At 27.0% G+C, this 18,362-nt stretch overlaps 1 protein-coding gene across 1 annotated transcript; it reads right to left on the bottom strand.

Annotated features, from left to right (window-relative positions):
* Positions 1-2,072: 2,072 nt before the first annotated feature.
* LOC136083493 (extracellular calcium-sensing receptor-like) lies at positions 2,073-8,159 on the bottom strand. The gene is made up of 2 exons (XM_065802896.1): positions 8,024-8,159; positions 2,073-4,513 (listed from the first exon to the last, which is right to left on the bottom strand). The coding sequence occupies exons 1-2, from the start codon at positions 8,157-8,159 to the stop codon at positions 2,073-2,075; spliced, it is 2,577 nt and encodes an 858-aa protein (XP_065658968.1).
* Positions 8,160-18,362: the final 10,203 nt, after the last annotated feature.

Below are 18,362 nucleotides of genomic sequence, written 5' to 3'. Positions count from 1 at the left end.
AAATATTGCAAAAATGCGTGCAAAGATCGAAGAAAAAGACAGATACGCGGCTCTTGTATTAAAAGAAGAAGGCTATAGCATCAGACAAATAGCAGAAAAGCTCAGAAGGTCTCACTCTTGCATTATTAACATAATTCAACGATACAAAGAGACCCGGTCAATTAATGATCGTCATAGGACTAAACGCAATAAAATTTCAAATAACCGTGATGTTTGCTCGTTAGTGAGATTAATGAAAGAAAACAGGCAAGCACCATCTACAGACTTGTCTACGAAATGGACACTGTCAAATGGTCTGAAAGCAAGCCTTAGAACTGTGCGAAGGGTCCTCCACAATTTAAACTATTTATGGCGTGCTGCTGCAAAAAAACCACGCTTAAATAAAAAACAAAAATTTGCCAGGAAAGAGTGGTGCAAACTACATAAAAATTGGTTAACAGATCAGTGGAGCCGTGTGGTCTTTAGTGATGAAATGAACGTTGAGGTAGACAGCAGAAAAGGTCGCGTAATGTTGCGTAGAATTCCCTGCGAACGCTTCGATGAATCATGCATTTTGAAACGAACAAAACAAGGCAGTGGTTTAATAAGCATTTGGGCCTGTATGAGTGCCTGTGGAGTTGGCGTTTTTCATTTATTCGATGGTAGACTCAACAAAGAAAGGTACATCGAAATTTTGGAAAACGCGCTTATTCCTAGCATTGATTTATGGCAGTTGCAAGATGGATTTATTTTCCAGCAAGATAATGCGCCGTGTCATAAAGCGCATGTTGTTAGCGATTGGTTCAATTCTAATAAAATTCAAGTGCTTCCATGGCCTGCCAAAAGTCCAGACTTGAATCCAATAGAGAATTTATGGTCGTGGTTTGATTACAAACTTGGTAAGGAACAACTTTACAATTTGGAAGATTTGAAATCTTCTATCTGTCATCATTTGAAAAACGTGCCTGATGAAGTAATCAAAATTTTAATGAATTCAATGCCAAAACGAGTAAAAGAGTGCTTGAAAACAAATGGAGGAACAACACGTTTCGAAATTATTTTTTTATTGCTTTTTGAAATATTTTTGTATATATACATACATAGTATATATTCATATATATATATATATATATATATATATATATATATATATATATATATATATATATATATATATATATATATATGTATATATATATATATATATATATATATATACATATATATATATAAATGTAAACACACATGTATATATATTTATATAAACATATGTATATATATATATATATATATATATATATAAATGTAAACACACATATATATATATATATTTATATAAAAATAAAAAAATATATATATATATATATGGATATATATATATATATGGATATATATATATATATATATATATATATATATATATATATATATAAATATATATATATACACACACATATATATATATATATTTATATATATATATATATATATATATACATATATATATATCCATGCAATCCTACAAAGTGCTTTAGAATGAAATTTTATTACTGTTTTTTCATTTCTCTATTAATAAAAATTAGTTTAAGTAATAAAAGTGCAATAAAAACGTCAGCCTAGAGAATCTTATATGTAAAGTAAATACGCATTTTTTTGTTTAAGTACTTAAATAATAAAAATTATACACATAAATGGATTGTTTAATGGGATATAAATCCCAGTAAACGGTCGTTGTAAAAACGTCTCAAATGTCAAAAACACTAAAATTTCCTTATTAAACTCCTATCTTTTTAAAAGAATTATCTAAAAAAGTTTTTCAATCATTTATCATAGAGTTGCTTTAACACGATCAAAAGAAATGATTTATTTTAAATTTTTACTGTACAAAAAAAACAAAAAAAACAATCATATTTTCATTATCACATCACGACTTTCTATTGACTTAAACTATTAAACACAGGGATCATTTTCGATTTATTAGTAAAAAGGAAATATGCTCCTTTTCGATCTAAGAAAGTAGAACAAACAGATTCGATTGTATATACTGTTGAACAAAAAGATCCATATTGATTTATTGGTAAAGAGAAAACAAGCTAATTTTGGTTTGATGAGATTGAACGAAATGAATTCTGCACACAAGTTATTTGAAAAGAGTTTTTGCGAAATTCTGATCGAACATTTCTTTCAGGGTAAAACCATATTATTTTAATTTTGTTAAAAAACAAGATAATCATCAAAAAAAACATTGAAATATCGAAGAGTGTACAACTTAGAAACCTTTTTGTATTTAAATCAAAGCTACTGTAATTAAGTCCAACCAATGCGCATAAAGTTACATTAGAAAAAAACAAAGAGTATGCTATCTTGCTTGTTTCGTTGTAATTATCTGGTAGATCTCTAATTTTAAACGTTTGATAGCCACATATAATAGAATAAACAAGCACGTAACATAAGTGAAATACTAAAAAACTATGCGCGTTGCAGTACTTTTGCACAGAAAACAACGTTGTTCCCTTTTCGTCTTCAAGATATACTTTATATTTACTGCTGTGAATAGCATAAATAAACACAATATAAATTGAAGACAGTAGTAATAGCAGCAGGACAGTTTTAAATGCAATGTAGATTTTATTTTTAAGTGTCATTCTGCGAAGAACAACGTGATCAAAAACTTCAACGAGCCGGGTAACTTTAACAAATATAATCGTAATTATGATCACGTGCGAGAAACTCCCTAAATAAATTCTACAAACGCATTTTATATATGTCTCTTCAGGAAATGGCAATAAAGATAAACTAAACATAACAAGATGCAACGACAACTGAATCAACGACAAAATGTAGCTTGAAGATCTAACAACGGGTGTCGATTCTTTCAAAACAAATGTGAAAATGAACGTTAAGCTAATTAATACACCTATGCTACATAATAATAAAACTATAACTTGATGCGACATTTGCATGCTGCTCTTAAAATTCCAGTATAAACGGTTACCTTTGATACACTCACTTTTGTTTTCATTTGGGTAAAAATCGAATAATTCATTGCATATTGTACAATTTTCATCATCTGACGACGTTGTTATTGAATTGTCTGGACATAAAATGCACGTCCAACAACATTTATTCAGCGGATTGACTAGTTTCATATTTCCCGGATTACATGGTGTCGAACACGTTGATTTTATAGAATGTAGTTCTATGCTTTTATTAAAATACGTTAAACCTAAGTTATTTGACCACAATGCAATTTTCGAAAACGTAGAATTACTTAGGGTAAAAAGTTCAAAATATGCCGACTCAGGATTTTGGTTTAAATTAAAACTAAAAGTTTTGGAATTATTTAATATAGGAAAGCTAACATTTTTGATTTGCTCGTTGAACATTGTTCTATTGTGAATTTTTTGAATCTGGTTAGGGAAATACATTTTCTGATACAAGTAAAATGCTTCAATTAAAACTTTCACTGAGTCTTGAATAAATGAAACCATGCTGAGATCAAAAACTTGTGATATGTCATTTGTTGTATTTGAACTCTCAGTTGCTCCAAGTTTTTCAAAAACTGCTTTTAACCATGGGCTCGAATTTTGGTAAGTTAAACCAAGAAAGTATTTTTTAAAGAATTCGTCTTCCCCCTCAGTCTGAACAATTAACAGGAAAGTATTTCCAAGTGTATTTTTGTAATTAAGAAACCAATTGTTTTTACCTGTAGCCTCACTTAATAGCCAAAGTCGATTTGATATATTTTTACTATCTGTTTCTGTTATAATATTTTGTACGAGATTAAATGTTCCAATAACCACTATGACTGTTGCCATGCTCTCTTTAATCAACTTTTCTGCTACTTTTGAATATGTACTTTGATCATAAACTTGCGGCAGTAATGCCGTAAAAGCTAAGCAAATTTTATCTTCAGACGCATCAATTTCAACCACTTTTACAAGTTGCTCAATTCCTGCTCTGCCGTACGAAGTATCAATCGCTATGACGGCAACGTATGTCCAATGAAACATTTTTAAAACATCTTTTATAAATAACATTTGATAGTTATCAGGGGGAACCGTACGAAAAAAGTTTGGATATAAAACTCTATCATCTAAATCCACGCTTGTTGCAGAATAACTAATGATTGGAAAGTTTGTATAAGGTAGTGTTAGTGCGAGAGCGTAAATACAGTTTGCTGATTCTGATGGACCAATAAAGCCTAATATTTTGTTTTGCTGAACAAAGTCATTGCATGCGCAACTTTCACTTTTATTGTCGGGGCTAAACATCAAAGTGTCTAAAAGAGCAAATGAGGTTTTGTCAAAGTTTGTAGAATCGTATGTGTCGTAAATCACATAATCGAATAAGGTCTTGTTTTGCTTCTTATTTTCTTCCTCAATAGTATACTTCATAGCTTCAATCCATGCAACAGTTCTCATATCTATGTTTTCCTGTGAAGAACACCTTAAAGGAAATAAGGCTGGTATTGTGAATTTCCCTTTGAAATCACTTTCAATTTTTGTTTTCATGCATGGTTTACAACTAGTTTCTCCAAAAAACAAAAAAATCAAAAAATTTCTGATGTTTAACAACAAGAACATTTGTGAAAAAAATTATATACAAATATATAATATCGTCTAAAAAATTGTCTTATTCTTAGATCAATATTTTTCTAATATTTATTTCAAAGAATAAATGCCTTTGCTTTTAATAAAAATGTTTTTTGTGATTAACTATTAACAACCAAAAATTTCTTTAAATCGACACCTAATGTTACAGCTTTAGTTTAATTAAACGAGACAAAATAGTTTTATATAAAGCTATGGTAGTTTTTTATAGCACATTGTATACAATTATATATTTCTAATCATGAAACATATATGAACCATAAATATTTTTCGGAAACCTTCTCGGAAAAATAGAAATATCCTTTTGTCTATAATAATCATAAGATTACACTAGATTATAGTATCTACCTTTTCTATTTAACATAATTTATAAATAAACTTTTTAGCTTATATTTTGCATAGATTCTCACACTAATATAGCTGCCTCAATTAATTTCTCTTAATAAAGGATACGCTGCAAGAAACCTTTTTTTAGAAAGCTCATTTTGCAAACTTAACCACATAATTTTTTTTGTAAAAATTTTGTATATTTAACCAGACGATTTTGCAAATTTAAGCAAATAATTTTGTAAATTGAAAAACTTTATTTAAAAATTTTTACAACCACTTGCAAAACTTGCTATAACATTCCCTTTAAATAATTATTGCAAAACGTGATTTTAAGCTGCTGAAGACTTTTATAAATCAAAAAAATTTATATGGGAATTATAAAAACAATTGGATATCCTTTTATATCGAAACCTTTTAATATCGATTTTAATTAAATTAAATAATCAACTTAAACTTAATAACAATGAACTAAAAGAGAATCCTAAAATTTGTACTTGCTTTGGTTTAAATTTTTTTTTATACTTATTTATTATATTTTTGAATTTATTTGTTATTTAAGTTATATGTAAACAGCAAACAAACTTAAAATAAGAAAAAGAAATTGATCTTTAACCTGTATTTCAAAATACGTTTAAATTGGTAAGCTCTTGGCCCACTTGAAGGGGAAAAATGGGCAGAAATTTAGTATCACAAGAAATCAAATTACAATAGTCTGTCTATTCAAGTACTCACAAAATGTCAACAAAAAACAGCAATTTTATGTTGTCTTTCACAATCGTGTGTCCAAACAATGCCATAATGAACAAGAAATAGCAAGATTATGAGGTGTTTTAACGCTAAAGAACTACAAACTTTTACGTGACGTATAAGGTTTATCAAGAGTTGCAAAAACTTTTTTTCAATTATTTGTTGCGTAACGTAAATTCAAGTAGCTAAAAAAATGGTATGTGTGATTAAAAGTTAATAATTGGATATCTTTTTCAAATCGAAGTTTAGTGATATCGATTTATGTAAATTTAAACAAAACATCAAATAGTTTTTTCAGAAAGTTGTTTGACCTTTTATAGCATGTTTTATTTATTGCATTCATATTATTTTCTAAAATAATATTTGATTATTATATTTATATCATAGTACCTAACAAACATTCGGTCTAAAACACACGTCTTTTAAGCATTCAAAAAATTTTTAATACGTTTAAAAGACGTATCGGCGTACTAATGCGTTTTAATGGAAAAATTTTTTTAAACGTCTGTAATAAATAATATTTGATAGCAGTCAGGGGAAACCGCACGGAAATTATCAGAAAAATTTTGTCGTAAATTTTTTGTATATGTAGTCAATAACTGCTCTAAACGGGTAGTTAAGCTTGTGTCAGAGTTTTTTAATTCTGTTCAAAATGAAAAGGATAGTTATGAGATAATGTTGGCCGTTCCACAAAGTAGGGATCAATTCAGGGAGTTTGAAAAAGGACAAACAACTGAGAGTAGAAAAAAAATGTCGCTTGTAATACATAATTTGGATAATACTTACTTTTTTAACAAAAACATGAAGAAAATTTTTTTGATTCTTTAGTAATTTATCACTGTTGACATTAACAGTGTCTTTATTTAATTTTCTTAGCAGAAAATTTATTTTTTTACCTTAACTTTCCTAGCTGCATGATATAAGGAAAAATAAAATTATATAAAAAACACGCATATTTTTGAAAATCTAATTAAGGTTTATTTAGAAGGTAAACTTTGAGGCAAAAGGTACATTATTACTCTGTAAAAAAATTAAATGAATGGAGGAGTGGGGAAGAAACGAACTCTCCAACACCTACCGCTGCCCTCCAATAAGGGATCCCTATATAAGAAAGTTTTTTTAAACTAAATTTTAGCTTAGATTTTTATTCGTTAACAACAATTTAATAAAGTTTGTCACGAAATGTTCGTGAGATAAAAATGTTGGTCAATTGATATATACATAAATTTACTTAAAATAGAACGCTTCGCCCATTTTCCCACGGTCAATCAATGAACATTTTTTAAAACTTAACTTTCCAACCAAATCGAAATAAATATTTAAGGTTTCTAAAGTTTATAGAAAAAAAGATTGATGCTTTATTTTAATGTTTTAAGCTTTTTGATTAAAAAAGCGAAGGTTTTTAGGAAAAAGTTGTAAAAGCGTGGACCTTAAAAATGGGTATATAATGTATATATATATATATATATATATATATATATATATATATATATATATATATATATATATATATATATATATATATATATATAAATATAAATAATTGGTTGTTAATATACATATATATATATGTATATATATATATATATATTTATCTTAAAGAGATAATGGAATCAAACTTGATCCAAATACTACGTATGTCTCTTCATTGATATCAATACTATTTCAATTTACTCTAGTTATCATTTGCTCCTAAATAATAAGATTCTACCCAACTTTTATTCTGGACCATCTTCCAGTATGCTTTTATGTTCTGAAAATGTGCAGAGGAAACTAAAGAGGAAGGCACAAACAATACAGAATAAAATATGAAAATAAATTCTGCCATTTTACTGATTTCTTTTTGTAAACTAGCTGTCAATTGGTATGGCAACCGATAATTTAAAGCTTTAATTTTAAGATAATAGTCTTTCCCATTAAGCATGCATGGCAAACTGATCCAGGAGCATATATGTTAAAGCTCACATCAAGTGAAATTAAGTTTTACTAGTTTCTAACTTTTTTACTTTAAGTAATATCCTGCAAATTTTTTCCATCACAATGTATGATTATTATAAATTTACTTTGCTTTGCAGCTTTTACTATATCTTCTCAATACTTAGCTGCATTTGTATTTACTTTTTTCTTTTTTGCCCGTCTGATGGTGGGTTCAGAGAGCGAGAAATCTTTCGAATCGCTCCGGAAAGTAACTGCTATATCAGAGAGCAAGTGCGTCATATTTTTTGATGAAATGTTTTTAGAAACTCCTGTAGTTGCAACTTCTTTTGCAAGTTTTTTTGGTAATACTGTTGAAGCACTAATACCTGACCTTTGTTAGCCTTAATAGTCGGAATCCTGTAAGGAAGAGACCTCACTTTGTTCTGGTGATAAAAAATTAGTCTTCTCAGTTTGCTCCTCTTGTCGCTCAATAAATGTTAAACATTGCAATTTTCTTTCTTCTATCTTTTTCGTCTTTTCGCAAAATGCTGAATCCTTTGAACCAAGTGTCATTTTACGTTTCGTTATTTAATCTTCTAAAACTTCTAAGCTCAATTGTATGAATCTTGGTTGTTTCCATGTTTCTTCTGTAGAACATATATCAGGTTTTCCAATCCAAAAAGCTTTCTTAGCAATTTTTAAAAGATGTTCCTAGCTAATTCTGCTGCGCTGTCTTTTTTTATTTTCATTTTTTTTTCAACGTTGTCTATTTTTTAACTGGATCATTTAATAGTTCCCAAGAGCACATAATATTTATCGATTTTCTTTCTAATTGCTTTAAAACTTTTAAATAAAGCCTTATATCAGAGGCAAAGTGAAAAGAGTCAATTTAAAAATTGATATAAGCAAAGTTAAAATTTTAAAAATTAAAAAAAGCTATAATTGTATATTCTCTATCAAACTTGATGAGCTTGTAATGAAATATGTCGCTGTCATATCCTCCATCTATCCACGGATTCTTTATAGCAAAAAGGATGCAGATATGATGAGACTTTGCTAAAACTGTCTTCGAAAGCGATCTTCTGTTTTTTAGTTGCAGCTTTACTTTTTTTTCATTCCTCTTCATCTCAAGCGTCATTCTATTTAAATATACTTTAAAATTATACTGAGATAATACATTTGAAGCTATTTTTTTATCTAAATTAAAATATTTATTTTTAATATAAACTTCCACTCAAATTCCAAAATATAATTTAGGCCTTATAGAGTTCATAAAAAAAAGTTAGTGGTTTATTTCAATGTTTAAGAATCCCACTTTTCAATTTAAAAGGTGGGGGGTTTTAGGGCACAATTGTAAAGGTGGGGACCTTTAAAATGGGTTTCAAAACCTTTTTTCACCGTAAAGTCATTTTTATTCAACCGGTGAACAAACCCAGGTGGTAAGGATTTAATTTGAAAAATTTGTTTAAAAATGACTCACCCAATAATATATATATATATATATATATATGCTATATATATATATACATATATATATATATATATATATATATATATATATATATATATATATATATATATATATATATATATATATATATATATATATATATATATATATATATATATATATATATATATATATATATATATATATATATATATATATATATATATATATATATATATATATATATATGAAGAGTCCAGGAGAAAAAACGGCTTTATCACATTTATGTAGTTTTGAGTTATTCGATTTTTTTATTTAAATTTTAAACACCAACTATTTAAAAACTTATCATTAACATTAATTTAAGATATGCTTTTTTATTTTAGAATATCTGAGAGTACAACATTTTTATTTCAAATTCATACTTCGAAATGTCCATACCATAACATTACTGACTTTTTAAATGCAACGCACAATACTAAATACATCTTTGTAGTTTTTCGGAATAATAAAATTTTTTTTGGTAGCTGAATCCAACAGTTATTTGAACATCAGGGACAGTGTGAAAAAGATGTATTGCTCAACGATAAAAATCCAAGAATTCATGTGTTTACTCATTTCTAAAAATCATGATTTTTTCTTTTTAAAATAATGTACACTCAAAATAAGTTAATGTCTACCTGACATCAGATGAAGAAAAGTAAATATAAATGGTCATTGTGTTTTATTATATAAGTTGGTCACATAAAACTGAAGACTTCTTACCTAATAGACTTTTACTTTTAGGTCATAAAAATTAAAAGGTCAATTTAAAAAAATATTATATTACTCAATTTGAACTAAGAAACTCACATTCATTCATACACACAAATTAACATTCTATAAACAAGGACTATATAAAATCACAATAATTTATAAGGAAGGTAAAAGAATGTTATTTTATTTCAACAGAACTGTTTAATAACATTATTTTTTATTAAGTCAAAATAGTCAAACTCCTCTTGCCCATTAACTTCATTTTTATTGTTATCATGTGGTAAGGAGTCAAAGTAGTCAGGTCTATTAGTGAGCTTTTTAAGAACCTGCGGATCTTTAAATTTAGCCATTGATATGCACAGTTTCTCAGAGTATAAGTTTAAAGGTTCACATGGAGCATTTTTGCTTTTGCCTCTCATATTTGAAGTAATGGTGCTTTTTAAAAAGACACCATTGCAAGATTCTGTGTGATTCATTGCTCATGGATCAGTTTTTGGAACAAAGCACTTCTCTAAGACATCTAGTTGGAACAGGACATCCAGCCTTGTAAAAAGGTTTTAAAAATTGTGTCATATTTTTCACCATGTCCTGCCTGAGCTCCAAAACATTGAAAGAAGCGGATTCTTGCGAAAAGCTTTTAAAATATCAATCCAATCAGAAGGTATATTGACCTGTGATTTAGTGTTAATGAGACCCATGTCTTTATTACACTCCATGTATGAATGCCCTTTTTCAGGAAAGAAAATCTTTATTGAGTCAAATCTTTTTTTATGCTGAACTAAATTATCCAGAAACCGAAAGAATGTATAATTTTTATTTTGGTCTGCGCAAGAATCACAAAGTAGCTCTAATTCCCGGACATCTTAACTTAGGTGATGAATAAAATAATCACATAACATAGATGTCACCTCATCTGCCCCTTTTTTGGCTACAGTTTCATCATAGCCTTTTTGGCTACAGTTTCATCATACAGTTTCATCATAGATAAACACATTTTTTCTCGATACCTTATGGATGTTAAAAGAAAAAAACGAAACTTTTTTTCTGTAATAAAAATCATTGGTTGAGTTACTGGGGACATTTAAATTTCTTTGATTGTCCAATGCCATTGCTTCAAATGCTAATTGCTTTTATCCTAGATTCTCTTTTTCTTAGATGTTTCTGTTTTTCCTCAATGCAAGTCCCTTTCAGTTTCAAACTTTTTAAGCTTTGCTTGCAAATTAGGGTTCATTAAATTATCTTTAGCAATGAGAGCTTTTCTCATTTTCAGCTAATCACACTTTAAATAAGTGTCTGTACGAGGATATCCAAAAGAAATGTTAAAATCATTGTTAAATAATATGTATATCTCGTATTCTGTATATCTCGTAAGAAATCTTGCTATCTGGATAGATAATTTGAAACATGTTAAACATTTCGTTAATGTTTAAGTCCTCAGATAAAAATAGGCGTCTTGTTTTATCTTGCGAGTAGTGCGACTTCCTACGCCTAAAAGATAAAATGTGATCTCTTATCTTCTGAACCATTTCTTCTGTCAGTTTATGAGGTCTATTTGTAAGTTGACCTCTTTTGTCCTTTGGTGGCTCACCAAAAGATGAAAAGATGAAAAACAATAAGAAAATATGTTAAATAATTTCTGTTCATCAAAAACTAAATTAAAGATTATAATCTTAAAATAACATGCTTGATAAATAATTGAGAAACTGATTCAATTTATTTACCGTTTCATACAGATTAGTTCCTTTTATTTAAATCTACACTAAAAGCTTAGGCTTAGGGAAATATTATGTTAATAATAATATTATTGTTAATATGATTATAATAGAGACTAGTCCCCTTTTTTTTAGGCTAAAATCAAAGCCAAGGCCTTTCTAATTATTTTTATAATTTTAAAATTAATCAAGATTTTTAGCATTAGATAGGCCTACAGTCTTTTAGTCTAGTAGGCCAATACAGTAGTCTATAGCCAATAGTAGAGCACTAGACTTGTCTAATCGAAAGTAGAGGCCTAATAATGTTGGCACAATATAAAACATAATGTAAGAATAGCTTTTATTAATTAAACTATATGTAAAAATACTAGATCTTATTCTATATAGTATAGTCTCTATGCTAGGCCTACTTGTAGTTGATAAACTCCGTTTTATTGTCTCAACCCTGCCTTTCTTGATGCCAAAGATGGAAAGGAAAGCTTTGAAGCTCACCTGGGTAAATTCAATATCAATATTCTTAAATAATTTGTATTAGTAGCTGTTATCATTTAAGTCTTTTAAAATAATTTCATTTTTCCGTGATCTCCTTCTTGTGACATTACAGACTGTAATAAGGCCTGCCATAAAAGAGTCTTGGTATTCTTTGCTCAATAATGCATTGAAAGAGTCCAATAAACGAGCTCTTTTATCTACTGTTACAACTTCAAAATATTTATATCGTGTACATTTGCAGTCAGATCCTGTTGTATGAGACGAAAGTTTTTGTTTTTTTAGTATTTCGTTTATTCTCTCTGTAATTTTCCTTTTATTGGGCCTATTTGTTAATTCACAGTGCTCTTAGCAATCGGCCATCTTTAAAATGCTGTAAACACTAGATCGACCCCTCAGTGGATGATGTGGTCATGTAACTAAAAACATCACATGACATTAGTGACATTGTCGTTTTTTCCCCTGTAAACATTGGATCATGCCGCTTTTTGCCATTGTATAGGGTTTTTTCTTTTTTAATTATCATATCGACATTTCCACTTTTTCCGCTTGAAATTTAGTTCAGTACAAACTATACAAGTCTATGCATAGGGCAGGGTCAGTAACTGAGAAAAATCAAAAATGTGGATATGCCGCTTTTTCCCCTGGACTTTTCATATATATATATATATATATATATATATATATATATATATATATATATATATATATATATATATATATATATATATATATATAAATAAATTTATATACATATATTTATTTATTTATATATATATATATTTATATATGTATATATATTTATATAAATATATATATATATTTATATATGTAAATATATATATACAAATATATATATATAAATATATATATATATATATATATACACACACACATATATATATATATATATACATATATATATATATATATATACATATATATATATATATATATATATATATATATATATATATATATATATATATATATATATATATATATGTATATATATATATATGTAAATTATGATAGTGTATTTTACAAATAGAGTGCTCAATGTTCTTAAAGAACAGAGCAATAATTAATTAGTAAAAAACACTTATCTAACTTATATATTCGACTTGAAGTTTCACCATTGCTGGATCATCAGGAAGAGTTACGAAATCTCAAAAAAAATTCAATTTATAGAAAAAAATATTTTACAGGAAGTTATAATAATTTATAACTTCCTGTAAAATATTTTTTTCTATAAATTTATTTTTTTTTTAGATTTATTAACTCTTCGTGATGATCCTGCATTGGTGAAACTTCAAGTCGAAGATAAAAGTTAGATAAGTGTTTTTTACTAATTAATTATATATATATATATATATATATATATATATATATATATATATATATATATATGTATATATATATATATATATACATATATATATATATATATATATATATATATATATATTTATCTATATATATATATATACATATATATATATATATATATATATATATATATATATATATATATATATATATATATATATATATATGTATATATGTAAATTATGTTAGTGTATTTTACAAATAGAGTGCTCAATGTTCTTAAAGTAATGTATAAATGTAAAATATAATGTTAAAGCTCAATGTTCTTAAAGTATATGTATATATATATGTATATATAAATATTTATATATATATGTATAAATATATTCAAATAATTATATATTAAAAAATTTAATATATAAATATATATATATATAAATATATATATATATATATATATATAAATATATATATATATATATATATATATATAAATATATATATATATACATGTATATATAAATATTTATATATATGTATATATATATATATTCAAATAATTATATTTAAAAAAATTTACAATATGAAAGTTACAATGAAGTAAGTAAGATAAATATTGAAAAACTAATAACCACCAAATTGGAAGAACAAAAAAAAGGTATCCTTATAGAAACTATCAACCCTTTAATAAAACAGGAAAATATATTTAGCGATATTATAAGTGCAAATGTAAAAATAATAACAGATCGCCTTGACAAACTTGAAAACGAATTCAATAAAAGCAAATTGAAGGTTAAAACAGTTGAAAACGACTTCAACGATATATAAGAAAGTATTAACTTTTAGGAAGAATATTTAAAAAAAAAAATATTGACCTTCACGCTTCAATAATCTAAGGATTGATGGCTTAACTGAGATGCTCGTGGAATCTTGGATTGACTATGCAAAGAATTTAAAGATCTATTTAGAAACAAACTGGGAATCTCTGAAGACGTAATAATTGAAAGAGCTAACTGTATTGAGAAAATAAATAAAGATAAATCTCCAAGAACTATAAATATTAAACTCCTAAACTTTCAAAATAAAAATAAAATCTTAACGCTATCATAAAACCTCAAAGAAACCAGAATATTCATTAATGAAGACTACGCGAACGAAACAATGGAAATGAGAAGAAAGCCATGGGAAGATGTTAAAAGGATTTGAAAAGACGGTAATTTTGCTATTATCAAATAAGATAAAATACTTGTCAGAAGTTTTCGTAAATAATTTGAATTTTCACAAAGTACTTCATCGAGATTTGTGAAATAGTTTTGTACATTATTTATTACGCTAGCACGTTTTAATTTATTGCACTTTACACAATAAGTAACGAAAACAAAAACGAAACATAAGATTTTGAAACGCTGCGTTTCAACGTCTTCGAAATTGAAATAATATTTTTTACTAAATGATTTTTACGTCTGTGATGCGCAAATAAAAATTTTTATAAACTGAAACACTCTCTGTTAGATTGCAATTACTCATTTAGTATGATTTGGGTAACCGAAACATGGTGTTTTGATAAATTATTTCAAACGAACGCAAACTTTCAAATACCAAATTATAAACTAACATTTTTTGAAAGAAAAGCAAACAAAAGAGTAGAAGGGATTGCAACGTATATCCGAAATAACAAAGTGTTTAAAGTAAGATAAGACTTTTCCATCTCTGACACTGATAGCGAAGTCTTTACTATTCAGATAACGTGTAATAAATCAAAAAATAGTATAATTTTCACTTGCTAAAGACCTCCAAAAGGTGTAATAATTAAATTTTCAAATTTTTCAATTAAAATTTTTCTCAAAATAAATGACAAGGAAAAATATTTTTTTTTAATTTGGGATTTAAATATTACCAGTCTGAACTACAAAGAAAATGCGAATACTAAACTCTTTTTTGATAATCTGTTTCAATTGTGTATTCTCCCAATCATCAACAAACTTACCTTAGTAGCCCTAACCTTTGTCTCTGCTATAGACAATATATTATGAAATACATTTCCAGAAACCTCTCTAAAGACAGGATTTATCAAAACCGATATATTAAATTTTCTCTTATTTATTTTTCCTTATCTCAAGATTTAAGAACCTATAACAATCCTAAAACCGAAATTTATAAAAGAAAAATCAGTCAGTTCTCTATTAAAATTTTTAAAGACTTGCTATAGGTAGTAAATTGGGATGGAGTGTGTCAAAATTGCAACCTTAGACACACAAACTCCGCATACAATTTATTTATAAATATTTTTCTAGATCACTACAATAAACATTTCCCTGTTGAAAAGAAAGAAATAAAGCTAAAATATTTAAACTGCCCATGGATAACTAAGGGGATTAAAAAATCATCAAAATCAAAGCTAAAACGTATTTAAAAAACAGAAACGAAACTAACTTAACTACATACAAGGAATACAAAAATTTATTTGAAAAAATTAGGAAGAATTTAAAAAAGTTGTTTATTCAAAACAACTACAAAAAAGCAAAAGTGATATTATAAACAACATATTGAAAGAAATATTAGGTAAAAACCATACAAAACCAATGATTTACCAGATAAAAATATCGTTAACGAAACTAAGTTAATCGACAAAATTTCTATAGCTAAATACTTCAATAGTTTTTTTGCAAACATAGGCCCTAACATGGCTTCAAAAATTCAATGCCCTGATATCTCTTTCAAAACCTATATCACTAACCAACGTTTCTGTTTAAATATTTTTTCTGGACTAAACCATGAAGAACTTGAAGTTAAAAAAAACTCGCTTAAGACGAATCAGGCTTCTCGGATTGACGACATTTGTGCTATATAGTTGTAAATGTGTTTTCGGTGATAAAACAACTAATCTAAGTAACATTTAAACCAATTATTACAGTAAATTACCCAATAAATTAAAAATAGCTAAAGTAATACCAATATTAAAAACCGGGGATTCATTTACCTTAAATAACTACAGACCTATCGAAGTTCTTCCTGTACTTTCAAGATTTGTGGATTGAGTAATATACAGTGAACTGTATAAATATCTAACAAATAAAAAAATAGTAAATAAAAAACAGCTTGGCTTCCAAAAACAACATTGAACCGAAGACGCAATTCTTGATCTTATAAATAATAAAAATCCTTTGAAAACGAAAAGTACGTCCATGGAGTCTTTGTTGATTTATTTAAGGCGTATGACACAGTAGATCACGCTATCTTACTTAGGAAAGCGGAAAAATATGGCATAAAAAGTGTTGCGCTAAGCTGGTTCAAAATATTTTTACTAGACAGAAAACAATGCGTTATTGCTCATGAAAAAAATATATATAAATTACTCATAATAAAATGCGGTGTCCCCAAACATTCTAATCCTGCACCTCTTTTGCTTTTAATATACATACGCGATCTTCATAAAGCCTTAAATAAATTGGATGTTATAATGTTGGCAGACGACACTAATTTATTTTATGCATCCTCATCAATTACAGAACTTTATGAAACTACAAATACTGAACTTAAAAAAATAAACAGTCGGTTCTGCTCTAACAAATTATTGCTAATCCAGAAAAAACCAAACGCATTCTTTTTCCTTTAAAACTTATAAAAATACCTCCCGATTTACCTTTGCTAAATACAGGTACTAAAGAAATAGAGAGAACCTTAGCAACTAAATTTCTAGAGATACTTATTGATGAGAATATCTCATAGAAATCACATATAGATATATTAAATACCAAAATATTAAAAAACATTGGTATCCGCTACATAGCTAGTTATATACTGTCTTCTAATGATTTAAAGTTCCTAAACTTCTCGTTCATACAAAGCCACTACATATACTCAAATGATGCATGGGCAAATACTCATAAATCCAAACTAACCACACTATATAGAAAACAAAAACATGCAGTAGGAATAGTTTTATTATAAGGATAGACTCTCGCATGGCCACTTTTAAAAAATTTTAAAGCATTAAATATATATCAAATCAATATATTCCAAATTTTTTATTTATGCTCAAATATAAACTTGAACTTGTTCCTTCTCACTTTTCAAAGAGTTTCTTCCAAAATAGCAAAAATAGATAGTATACCAGAGGGAGAGGAAACTTTAACGAACCTTTTAAAAAAACTAATCTCTCGCGCTTATCCATTTCGTATCGTGGTCTTTGCCTTTATAATAAGTTTATATCCAAAAATATTCAACTTGAAAAATCGAATAACTTAAATGCTCTGAAAGCGTTATTAAGAGATCACATTTTAAACACTTACAACTTTATATATTTTTATTAACGCCGAAGCATTTAAAACTATGTATAAAACTAACTTTGTTCCGAAACCAATGTGAACTCTAAGAACTCTAAAAACTGTAAATAATTAAAAAACAGCATCAATAACAAAAATACTAAAACAAATAATAGGCTCATTTATCAACACTTGAACGACTATACATTACCTATTTAGCAAATCGTGTACCTACTTATATGTTTGTGTATTGAAATAAAATTAAAAATATTTAAAAACTTTTTTATGTCAGCATTCTTTACTTTTTGCATTTTTCCTTATAACGTACTCTTATACAGTTAGACAAATTTTTTCTTAAAACACATTAATTTCAAATATAGTTAACATAAATTACAAATATAGGTCGAATGAAGACATAGTGAAACAAATTTTTTTTTCTTTTAATTCTTATAAAAATTTGAATTTTGTCCCAAAAAGAGGTTAAACCGTTTACAGAATTATTTATCATAGGATGACTGTTAAACTATGAAACTTGCATAGTTGTTTTATAACAATGTAAACTACAATCTGTGCCACTCTCACGTTCAAACTATCAAAAATTGCAGATATATAGTTATTTTCATAAGAATCAGTGATTTTCACATTTTTACTCGCCTATTCAATATTTCATAAGTACAAATCTGAATAAGCGAGACTCTTTAATGAGGGTCATTTTGTAGCTATATTAGTAACGAACATTTGAGTAAAATTTCAAGAAGTTTTATAAAGCATTAGT

The sequence above is a fragment of the Hydra vulgaris genome, chromosome 08 (assembly GCF_038396675.1).
Source record: "Hydra vulgaris chromosome 08, alternate assembly HydraT2T_AEP".
Lineage (NCBI taxonomy): Eukaryota > Metazoa > Cnidaria > Hydrozoa > Anthoathecata > Hydridae > Hydra > Hydra vulgaris.
This window is presented reverse-complemented; position numbering and strand designations above follow the sequence as displayed.

Excerpts from the sequence above, each read along its gene's own strand:
- LOC136083493 (XM_065802896.1), bottom strand. The coding sequence starts at position 8,159 with ATGACACTTGGTTCAAAGGATTCAGCATTTTGCGAAAAGACGAAAAAG. Across the intron at positions 4,514-8,023 it reads TTTTTTATCACCAGAACAAA|AAACTAGTTGTAAACCATGC; the intron begins GTGAGGTCTCTT and ends TGTTTTTTGGAG.